Consider the following 12457-nt stretch of genomic DNA (forward strand, 5'->3'; position numbering starts at 1 on the left):
ATAAAAGAAGGGGGGGGGGCTAGTCTTAAAGTTACAACCGGCCCTTTGAGTGCAACCATAATGCTGATGTGGCCCATGTTGAAATTGAGTTTGACACCCCTGGCCTACTGGGTGGAGGCACACCGAGCAAAAAGCTGCTTGCAGTTTCATGGATGTTCCTCTCTCTAACCCTCTGTGGCATAAACCAATCATACATTTGAATAACAACACATTAGGTGAGTCTTCCGCTAGACCTTTAAACAATAGCAGTACTAGAGAGGGTGTTGGGAAGGACTGAGGAAGAAAGAAAGCAATGCCGCAGGCAGTGAGTGGCAGTATGAAAATAATTGTATGTATTTTAGTTGATTCTGCTTAATATTTACCACCAACTATAGTTTGACCACTCCAAATAAAATAAATTATAACCTATTACAGTATTTTAAGTCTCAAGAATTACATCTCGTATTTATTTTAAATCTTATCTTTGTTAATTACGACATTTAGCTTTTACAGAACCATAGATGCTGTCTTAAATTCATAATTACTGCCCATGCATGCCAGCAGCACTGTTGTTAGGTCTGTAATGCAAATACAATGAAGATGGGGAACAACACCAACACCAAATGTAATTTTTGAAAGCCTACTCAAAATGTATGATGGTGCTTTAATACTTTTTTATTATTGGGTTTTTTATTGACTAAAAAACATTTTACTTTAATATTGATTAACTTACTTCATCCGGCTATGGAGAGGCCCACAAGGAGGCACAGAGTTCTGCCATTGGTGGTGCAGATCACAAATACACTATTTTTTAATTCCAGGACATTGTTGATTGTCTTTAGTGTTCTGAGGTTAAATAACACAACTTCGTGAATCTTTAAAAGCAGTGTTATTTTTGTAATTATTTGCCCACCATCTGTTGCATTCTTTCAGAGCAGTAGATCAGGGTGTGTTTGCTGCCCCCAGAGTTTTATACAAATGCTTTTTGACACAGGAATATGTTATAATATTACAACTTTGCTCATCCAAGTTAGCGTTTTGTTCCTTTCAAATTGATGCAGGAAAAAACTGAGATATTATTTGTGCAACCATATTTCTTAAACCTGGCACATACATTCCCCCCAATGCAAAGCTACCTCAAAGGTTTGGTCAGAGATGTTGGGTATGCTATGCTAGTAGATTAGCTGCCTGTGTCTTTTTGGTCTCCCAGTGGCAAACAACAACAATTCTGAGGAGGAAGAGGATGATGGATTATTGTTGGATTTACCTTATCATACTGATTCTCACCCTGGGCATTCAATGTGACTTCTGTATAAAGGATATGTGTTAGCAGCCAGCAGTAGTAGGCAAGAGAGAGGACTCCTATTAAAGAAGCAGACAGAGATTAGTCTACATTATATGTGTGTGGCCATTTCGTCTAATAGCCCTTGCTGGCCTCTTGGAAGCTGGCCATGTGTATCACAGTCTCATTAGAAAAGCCACCTCAGTGTATCTGAGCAGTGCAGAAATGGATAAGGGATGTCTCAGGAGAGGTGAAAAATACACAATGCTCATCTGTTTCATGGCTAATTACAGTGTGATTCATCGGGTCCTAAAGAATGCATGTTTGCTTTAAATTAAACACAATGTGGGTAATTGTGTTTACTGTTTATATGGACTTATGTTGCGTTTTAAGTCAATCATCTCTGTACCAGCCAAATACAAAGGCTGGCCCTCCGCACTGTGTCCGTGCCATGAGTAATTTTCCCCTTATGGTGTTTTCTTCTTCTCCGGTTTTCAAGGTGCAGAGTCCTTTGGCTTATACTCTTGTTTAATTAATGGAGAGGAGAAGGATCAGAGCCACAGAGCTGTCTACAGGTGAGGAATAACGGCATCCCCATCATTCATTAAACTGTACTTCTCATGTTTTGAATACAGAGAGGTGGGGTTCGAGCAGATTTCAAAGTTGTAGTAACCTTCAAACAGGCTCATCTCCATCAGTCATGTTTTATTTTGTATGGAGTTGGTAGAGTAGCAAACGCTCCATTTCTTCATGTTTCCCCCTAAACTCTCACATTCCAGTTGGCAGCATGGAGCTACAGCTGCTGTTTAAGACCTCCGGCTGATAAATGCATAAGGGAGGGGGGAACAACACAGTAATGCAGTCATGTGAATCGCACAGATCAGATGATGGTGCAGGAAATTAGCTATGCATAGCTGAAAGCAGGGGGTTTTCACAGCTTTCTAGTGTGTTTGTCTATACTATTTACTATACTATTAGCTACTCATATGACAGCAACAGCAACAGGCTAGTTATCTATCATTTTGACTTCAGCTGATGTATTAGAAGTTTAATTTCGGTAAGACTTCTGAAACTATTTGAAAATGTGTTCGATTGACTAATGGATCCATAACAAGAAAACAGTAGTAGTATATAGTAAGTATATTTTTTATGAGAAGCTGACACTGGTATTTGTTGTTTGACAGCAGGATAGAGTTTCATAAGACTTTTAGTACATTGTATCTTATTAAACCTATAGATCAAAGTAGAAAGTAGATGAAGTGAGCTGATTCACAAATGCAATTTATAATGTTTGACTAATCAAAAGGACGGTAATAATAATACATGGTCTTTATACTTCGCTTTTTCTGGTGCTCAAAGTCGCTTCACAAGCAAGTAATGAAAAATAACAACAAAAGGTAATAAAGTAAAAAGTTTGCTAAGATAAAGAACTAATTGAGGTTTTTAAGTCTTCTGTGTATGACTGTGGTTATAATTGAATATGAAAACCTGAAACAGGTTTTCCATTGACAATTATTGTAACTTTGTGAATCAAAGCTTACTATAGTTGTTCTATATTATACTTTATTATTCTTCATGAATAGGCAAGATACACATTTTTCAAAACCACCATTCAAGCTTACAGGGGGTTCACTTTCGAAACACTTAATACGTATACTTTGAGATATGACTGCATCTGTCTGGACAGGTTTGTCCCTCGGCATGATGATGAGTTGGAGCTGGAGGTGGAGGATCCGTTGCTGGTGGAGGTCCAGTCAGAGGACTTCTGGTACGAGGGCTACAACATGCGAACTGGTGCCCGTGGGATCTTCCCAGCTTATTATGCTATAGAGGTGACGAAGGACGCTGAGAGCTACAAAGGTACTGACATTGCCATGACGATGAATTAAAGAAGGCTATAAATATGTTTGTAAAACTGAAATGCATCCAAACATATTTAATTGGTGGAAAACAAAAGTGCATGAATCAGTATATCCAACTTTGTGTAAACTTTTCCTTTAAATTAAATGTTTGATTATTATATTTTCAATGTATCATCAAGTTATAGAAATATATTATAGTTAGTATTTATTTATATAAAAAAGCTCAAAAAGGATAAATTATGTCTCACAGATGCAGAAAAGAGCAGTGAATGGATGGACATATACCGGCTGAAGTTCCTTGGCTCAGTTCAAGTGCCCTTCCACAAAGGAAATGATGTTCTGTGTGCAGCTATGCAGAAGGTATGAGGCCTGTGGTGTGGGTGTGTGTTTGTAAATCATTTGACTCATAATGATTTGTAATATAAGCCACAATTACACCATTTATGGCATGTCCCACACCTTACAAAAACTACAAGTTATATTTTATCAATAACGTCTTTAGAGTGTCATGTGTCCATTATGGAAAACACTGTGTGTAATCGTCCAGCAATCTGACACAGAACAAAAATAAAGGACCCACTTGCAATTGGCAACACCCCAAAGGAGGAAAAATAAATCCACACAAGATAACTGCTTACTTCTAATCACAATTGTACTGTTTTATAAAATATAGAACACCGTCAACATAGTTAAAATGTTAGAATTACTCTTGTCTTATCGTCTAGTTACTGTATATATTTGGTTTACAGTTTGATCGTATAGTTTTGAGCATTTTAAAGTAATCTTTTACATTGTTTTTTCAGATTGCCACCAACAGACGGATGACCGTCAAGTACAACCCTCCTTCCTCCTGCATCCTGGAGATCAGTGTGAAAGGCATCAAGCTTGCAGTTCAAGAGGATTATTATGCATGTGACAGAGTAAGTACTAAATTGTTTTGGTTAATGCACAAGAAGTTAAGTGCTGCTTTATTGCACTTTGTGATATAAAACCAAAACTATTAAAGCATGTCACCCCCTTGTGGTGGCCAATAGAGGCTACAGGCAAACATGTAAGGGGGAGTGTTTTCTTTAATTTTACTCCATCTTAGGTAGCTTAAAACTACAGTTTCAGATCAAATGGGAGAACAATTTTAATATCTTCTCTAATTTTCTACAGTTATTTGACAGCTGTAGTCACTTTACCTCAAATGAATGTTGCACATACTAAACATATTATAAACTATAAGAAGTTATGTATGCACATTGAAGTTGCAATCTACTCGGACTTATAGGACTTAGGGGGGACAGAGCCTTCTCCATCACTGCCCCGACCCTCCGGAACTCCCTTCCACAACACATCCAAGACTGCACCAATCCCCCCCACCTTCAACACACTGACCAAAACACACCTCCTCAGACTGGCTTTTAATATTTGAATTATGTTGTCTTGCCGTTTTAATATTTTTATTCTATTATATCTCGTTTTATCACCACTGTAAAGCGTCTTTGAGCACCTGAAAAAGCGCATGGAAATTAAATGTATTATTATTATTATTAAATGATATTGTTGCAGTGAAACAACATGTTTTCAGACATTTTGAAAATAACAGTGAGTCTTGAATCCCAAACTCTACAAATATAATCTGATTTGAAAAAGTTATCCTGTACTAAAACAGATAATCCTCTAACTAGAGTTAGCAGAGATGAGGTAATTTGTCAAATAATTGTTTGTTTGAGTTAGAACCATAGTCTGCTCACAGTGTTCATTAAATCAAACTAACTAAATAAAAGACGTTAGATTGTTGTAATAGACCAATTCAAAATAAGTGTTCAACAAAGACATTTAATTAATACATTTGAAGCCTGCCCCCTCTAATAATCTTATAAAGATCAGTAAAACCAAAATCAAATAGCAAACAAAGTGTACAATCTACTGCTTGGTTGTTGGTTTGGTTAACAATGGTACCTAATGAAACTGTGGATTGAGATATTTAACTTTTGGTCAAATTGTCTTTCACATAAGTGCCTTCCTGTAGCTGTCTCATATGAGATATGTCGAGATATTGCGTCTGCAATATTTGTATCATAAGTGAATCATGGGTATACTATATTACTTTCTAGTCTTATAGTTGCTTCATGTAGCACTTTTGCATCTGGATGCAGGACTTTCACCTGTATCATAAATACAAATGAGTTAATCATTCATTCAATATGTCAATTTTGTCAACAGACAAAACATGGGGCAAATACAGCATATGTATTATGTAATAGTAACAGTAGACATCAAGCAGCCTTCTTTATGGAAATCTAAATCATTATTTGCCTCTTGGCTGTGTTCTGTTTACAGAGTAACGAGTGCAGCCACTTTTTCCAGCTGAAAAACGTCTCCTTCTGTGGGTATCACCCCAAAAACAGCAAGTAAGTAAAGATATGAAGCCTGAATGAGGGATTACAACACCAAGTCCAAATGTTATGTACCGTCAACCTAGAATAAAAAAAGATCAGGAAGAAGCTGTAATGTTTTGTGTTCACCTACGCCAAATATTAACTTACCACAAGGTGCTGCTACGGTATAACTCAACAATGTACAAAAGACTGGGCCAACTACTGATCTAGTGTGAACAGCAGTTTTTTATTGAAATGACAGTGTGCCTTATCTCTTTTCTGTCTCTTTTGCAGGTATTTTGGTTTCATTACTAAGCACCCAGCAGACCAGAGATTTGCCTGCCATGTATTTGTGTCGGAAAACTCCACCAAACCTCTAGCAGAGTCAATAGGGTGAGTTGAACTGTGCATTAGCATATCCAGCATATCCATTACTTTACTAATACTTAGCTGACACATGCTCTAATCTGGCTATGTTGGGCATCAATTTATTGAAATCAAAAGGAGCTGACTGTGTAACAGTTGAATGATTTATTCTTAAACTAAAGTAAAGTTTGAAGATTCTGACTGAAGTATTTTCCTTTTTCTTTTTTTCAGGAAAGCCTTCCAGTTGTACTATAAAGAGTTTGTGGATTTCTCGTGCCCTACAGAAGACATCTACCTGGAATAGCCCTGCCTTCAACCTCAGCCCTGTACAGTACACTGTATCATAACATAATGTTGCATGAAGGACAGACATATCTAACATTAAGAAGAAAGAAGAACAAATTCAAAATTAACACATCTGACAAACAATCAGGACAAGAAGGATAACATATTGGAGCTGTGGGGAAACCTTTGTGCCGCAAGAAGAGATGGAAAAATTAGCCAAAGTGTCTTTGGAAAAGAAAGATATGCAAAATGGTGTCAGTGATGAGATGGTGAATTGGAAAGCACAACTATGATATCAAAGCAGCCTTGGCAACACAAAATAGCCTGCAATGTCATCTAACCAGGTGTAACACTGAAAGCCCAGGAGCAGTACTGACCTGGACCAGCTTGAATTTGCACTTAACAAAAAAAGGGTTTAGACTTGAATACACAAGAAGAGTTTGCTTTGACTATAAATATTAAGAGTCTGAGCATTGAGGAAGTGTATATTTTCTAAATAACATCTGCACACTGAAAATGTACACTGAGTAAAACAAATCCATGTTGGAAGAGTGACCTTTATTCTTCCGGAACTCCTGATAAGAAGGTGATATCCGGAATAGTTCAGCCGCAACAAGAAAACCCTAAAACACTGTTGTAAAACCATATAAATACTCATCAACACCGTTAGAAAACCAGCTATAGATGATAAGCTCTTTGCATTTGTGGGTCTCTTTTAGAGAATGATTCCGGTGCATGAAACCCTGTTTTTCCTTCATGGGTAGCTTTTAAACAAAGTCAACGTTGTAGCTGAATGAATTATAAGTGCAGTGACAAGGTGTGATCTATCAGTGGTGTAAAATGCCAAAGGTTGCATTGCTAGGGTGTCCTGCATCTTGTGTGTCAAGTTCTTTAGAGTCACACCCTTTCATCAATGTTCTGCAACGGACAGGGAGAGAAGAGAATATAATCCACAGGATAAAAGCAGATGGTAAAATGTTTAGTTTCCATGCTAGCAGATCTGGTCTGTGGTAGGTTGAAAGGCATTGCAGGTCAAATTAAGGTAACGAAACATTGAAGCAAGAGTAGGCTAGGCAGGGACGACGAAACATATTTAACACTGAACCACAAATAAACACTGAAATGCACACAAAAACAGTGTGAGGGTGTACAAGAGTGGATTTGTATGACAAACCTTTTAGCAGCTTCCATGGTACTGTAGTCCTAAAATATAAAGCCCCCACAATTTGCCCAGTAAAGCCATAAACCTTTATTCCTAGCAACACTGCGCTTTTTAATGTGTGTTCTTACTAGGTATAAAATCAATGATGGATATGTTGAAAGAAAGGACATCTGGCTTAGGCACTTTGGTGGTTTAAGAAGAGTTCTGACGTACAGAATTGTCTTTCCTGTGGGTTTTTTCGACTCTCGCTCCTCATAGTTTACACATCAGAAACATGAAAGGCTCTCAGCGTGGCGGCGATCAGGCTGATTCTCAGTACAGAAGTTGCTGACAAGGGAGGAAAAGCAAGACCCTGGTGTCTTCATATCTTTACTAGTAGTGCCTCTTTTTCATCAGATCATAGTGACCTTCCTCAGTGAACATTATCACATTTTAACAGATTGCCATCGAGTGTGTGTTGAGTTCAAGTCTGAATGCAAATTGTAATGAAGGAGTGTTATTGATGTGACTTGGCACTTTTTTTCCACTGAATGTGCTGTGCTGTACCTCTGCTGTCACCGGTCACATCTTACTACAGTAAAATGGTTGCAACACTGAGCCTGTGTGCACATTCTCCAGGTGTGTACATACATAATATACATAGTAATGTTTTCAAAACGCAAATGAGGCACCTTTAATATGTTAAGGAATATAATTTCCAAAACTGCAGCCAGCAGACCAATGGCCACAGGTCAGGAATGACAACATGTTGAAAGCCACTTGTTGCATGGCTACATGGTACCTCGGAAATATTGCTGGAATTAGGTTTTTACATCAACACTATAGCTGTTTGCTGATGCTAGCAATTACAGTAGAGTAAATCATTGAAAAATAAACGATTGCCACTGTTTTAAGTCTATCTGGGTCCAGCATGGGTACAGCACAGTTGTTTCTGCTGTGAAAAACAACAGAGGATGTGCTTCCTACATCATGTATCACTAAAAAGACACCTAACACGACAACAGATTATTCTATGTGATCTATATTTAACAGAATATACAATGTCTGTGAAAGAAAGATTATCTAATGAAGAATGTGGAAATTGTACAATTCAGCCATCTCACCAGTCTCAATGGTTTGTTCCTTTGAAAAGAAAAACATGAACAAAATAAACAGCCGTCTGTTGTTGCTGATCAAAGCCTCATGTTAACATAAGGAGATCAGCACTGACTTTTGAATAAATTCCCTTCTCAAGAGCCAATCAGACAAGTAATGACAACAGAAAATGTACTGGAATGGAGGCTATACTAAGGGTGTATAGATATGCCATATGCCATATATAAATAAATAATTTAATATCTGTAATTACAAATATTACACTGTATTGAATCCGTATGTGAAATTGCTCTTTTTTTTTAGGTGTGAATTCTTTATTTAAACATTTTAATGCAGATCTCATGGTGTCCTGTCATTATTACGTTTGTCTGAAATACACTAACAAATAATATCACTATGAATGTGAGGTCCTGGTTCTCATCGGGTGATCCGGCAATTCAACAATGTACTTTCACGGCATCCCTGTATCTCAGTAATGGAGTTAGTGAGACAATTATCCGGTCAAAATAAAAGAGGACAGTCCTGATTAATATGTCCTCAAAGGTAGCATGTGACAATGGCTAATATTAATGGTGACCTATCATGCAAAATGCACTTTTGTACGTCTTTTATACATGAATATGTGTCCCCGGTGTTCCAGGAAACTCACCAAGTGTCAGAAAACACAACCCTCTCTATTTTCCTCCATACCCAAATCTCTTAAAAAGGAAATGCGACGGATCTGAGTAGTTATATTCATCCCGCTTTGGTCTCATTAGTATGCATACAAAAGTGAGAGGTCACACCTCCCCCAATTATGCAAATGATCTAAGTCCCGTATCCCTTTGTTTGAGGTGTGATATCCCAAGTAGGTGGGAGATCCGTCGATAGGAGGGGGTGATGTGTATTCACGGGTGTGAAAAAGCCCCCACTGTAGCGCCTTATGGCGTAAAAAAAAAAAATGCTGTTTCAATCACATTAGTATGCATACAAAGTGACGGGTGGGCCCGCCCCCAAGTGTGTGTGTGTGTGTGTGTGTGTGTGTGTGTGTGTGTGTGTGTGTGTGTGTGTGTGTGTGTGTGTGTGTGTGTGTGTGTGTGTGTGTGTGTGNATTGGTCCATGTGTGAGGCATTTTGAATATCAGTGTTTTAAACCTGCTAACACGTGACTTTATGTCAGATTCCTGTGTCTTACGTGGAGAAACGTGTGCAGTGGTTTGCAAAAAGTGCCATGTTGATTTGCAAATTGTGTGAAAAGCTGAAAACGTGTTTAGAGTTTTGGAGATTTGAGCCAATGTTTTGCTCTTTGAGTGTCAGTTAAAATAATTGTGCTTTATGTAGAATTTTAGTGTGTTAGCAATCGAGAAAAACTGTAAGATGAACTTACCTAAAGAGGAAATCATATGATGCTGCTGTGGGTTTTGAGGTGTGATCAAAATACGTTTTCATACCGCCTTCCTCTTTCAGTCGGCTGTTACTGAGTTCTACATCTACTGATTGTTCAGGGAGGTTTCCTGGGAGTTGTTTCCCCCGTGGCTTGGACCCAATACATGTGAAAATGTATGTGTGCTGTGCATTGGTGCAGCATATGTGCGCATGAGTGTATGTGCTAGTGTGTGAAGGCGAGAGAGAGAGGGAGAAGATAAAGGTATCCCACAGTTTTAAGCTGTGACCTAAATACAGGTACCATGGAGATACTTCGTAATGGATCTTCTCTCAATAGCCTGGAAACCAGCTATTGAAACTCGGAGCAGTTCCTTTGTATCCAGTGCACTTCAATACTCAAAGTGTGCAATGGCAATCTGGTGTTCAAAGATTTTCATGTCGCAGCTTTTTTATTTTACAACAGAAATATGGACATCTTGATGTAAAAGCTGCGTATAACTAACCACGTCCTGTGCTCAAAGGACTAGAACATGAACACGTCTCTTGTGGTAAGGTGGTTCATCCTTTTTTGGGTTTATCTCGTTTGTACAAGAACTACAATAAATGAACCCTCTGAGACCTGAGGGATCACTGGCCCACATGACTGTCTTTAAAAAGACCGGTGTTTAAGCTAGAGTTAAGATTTCATATAAAGAAATTCAGAATGAACATCCTTAACATAAACCATTGTATACAGTTTATTGTATTATACACATTGTGTACATATCAATTGTTATATGTGCACACTTGTACTTCAGCTTCATAGGTTTGAATACATATTGTTATTTTATTTGATCTTTTTATTACACATTTTTACTTTATATTCATATACATATTTGTATTCTATTTTTATTTTATTTATCTTACAGTCACAAAACCTAATTTCCCCTCAGGATAAATAAAGTATTTTGAACAAACATAATCATACTGACAAAGTAAACCTTTTCAACTGCCCCATTGTTAAACAAAACAACTATTGACAAAATGCTTGTCAGGTCTTGTACCAGCTGAATTACGGGCAAAATGAATCCGGCTTCCCCTCTGTGAATAGACGGACATGACAGACGTAGGATGAGGAGAGAAATCATCACTCAAGCTTCTGCTGCCTGCCCACACTGCAGAACAATGCAGACCTGGCCATATGTAAAAGACACAATGACACAATGGGTAAATATGGTGCCATTGATTGTTGCCAAGCTTATAAAATATACAGTACGTTCATCCCTGAAGTGTGAGCCCGCGTTGGTTTGACTTTTTGTCAGTTGTTATTTAGAGACACAGTGATGGAAAGCAAAGTGTACCTCAAACAAATAAGTCCTACTAACACTAGGTATGACCCCTAACCCACCCTCATGTTCTAGTTATTGCACTTCAATTCAACTAAAAGTGTCAGATCAACTGTGACTATTATGGGGCTTTTTTTTCTAATTATTTTGGAAGTACACAGGAAAGATGTCACCCTGCATCTGAAGTCATACATATTTTGTTGTTTCATTCAAAGGACTTGTTTGCAATCAATAAAAGCACTCACAAAAAGATCTCACTGTTGTCTTCTTATTTTCCAATATGCATCACATTGTCAAACATGCCCTGAATTTCATCTGTTAAGAAACACGCAAATGGCAGATGCAATAACAATCTGCAAGTCCAATAGGCATTCACTTCAAAATGTCATATTTAACGACATTCAAAGAAAAATAATGTATTTTTCAAAGTAATCACAAAAGAGGTGCAGGGATTTTTAGACAAAACAACAAACTTCAGAAGGGTAATCATCACTGACACATTTGATGTCTTAGAACAAACATGTCTTGAGCTTGTGTTAACTACAGACCTTATTTTAGGCCAGAAACACATTGAAAAATCGATTGACTATACCAGGGGTCTGCAACCTTTTTGACCAAAAGAGCCATTTTGCTCCTTTTTCCAAAACATTTTTTTGTCTGGAGCTGCAAAATATATTTCAGAGCTTGATAGCTAATAAAGTTGTATTTATTGTTATATCAGACAAAAACTACAGTTTGTTTTGCATTTATTAGGCTATTTATTACATTATATAAAACTGCTAACCTCTAATAAGAAACAAATAACTCCTATAAGGATTGCTACAGGATTTGATTTGTAGATTTGATTTGTTTTTGATCTGTATTTTTGAAAATTATGTAACTTTTTTATTTTATTTTTAGCATATTGTTTATTGTTTATTATATTATAACTTAGTACTTTTTTAGCATATTGTTTATTGTTTATTATATTATAACTTAGTACTTTTTTAGCATATTGTTTATTGTTTATTATATTATAACTTAGTACTTTTTTAACGCATTTCAGATATGCTACACTAAGCTGTCTGTGGCTCTTTCCTGCTGTAACGCTGCAAATTTCCCCTCTGTGGGACTAATAAAGGGATTCTGATTCTGATAAGGAGAATTAAAAATAATACACAGGCCTACTTTAAAATAAATTAAACACGGCAAACACATAAAAGTTTAAGACTCGCGTGTGCTCCGACCAAAGAGGTAAGCATGGCGATGGGGATGGGAAATTGAGAAAAATCCCCCACGTCCGGGGATAATACAAAACACAATAAAGTTTCACCGGTAAAATTAATTAATAAAAAAAAAGGGAAGTCTTGTCACGTCCTCGCTGAAGGGGTT

At 37.4% G+C, this 12457-nt stretch overlaps 1 protein-coding gene across 1 annotated transcript in view; it reads left to right on the plus strand.

Annotated features, from left to right (window-relative positions):
- LOC104949910 (C-Jun-amino-terminal kinase-interacting protein 1-like) overlaps positions 1 to 8734 on the plus strand; it is a gene marked incomplete at its 5' end in the record, with an annotated part of 12660 nt that extends 3926 nt beyond the window's left edge. Inside the window, 7 exons of the mRNA XM_010776345.1 lie at positions 1761 to 1836; positions 2949 to 3121; positions 3374 to 3483; positions 3927 to 4043; positions 5452 to 5522; positions 5784 to 5882; positions 6087 to 8734. Coding sequence (XP_010774647.1) covers positions 1761 to 1836; positions 2949 to 3121; positions 3374 to 3483; positions 3927 to 4043; positions 5452 to 5522; positions 5784 to 5882; positions 6087 to 6159 — 719 coding nt within the window. The remainder of the gene's footprint in view (positions 1 to 1760; positions 1837 to 2948; positions 3122 to 3373; positions 3484 to 3926; positions 4044 to 5451; positions 5523 to 5783; positions 5883 to 6086) is intronic.
- Between the last annotated feature and the right edge of the window lie 3723 nt (positions 8735 to 12457).

This window comes from Notothenia coriiceps, unplaced genomic scaffold (assembly GCF_000735185.1).
Source record: "Notothenia coriiceps isolate Sejong01 unplaced genomic scaffold, NC01 NC01_scaffold00000339, whole genome shotgun sequence".
NCBI classification, from domain to species: Eukaryota; Metazoa; Chordata; class Actinopteri; order Perciformes; family Nototheniidae; genus Notothenia; species Notothenia coriiceps.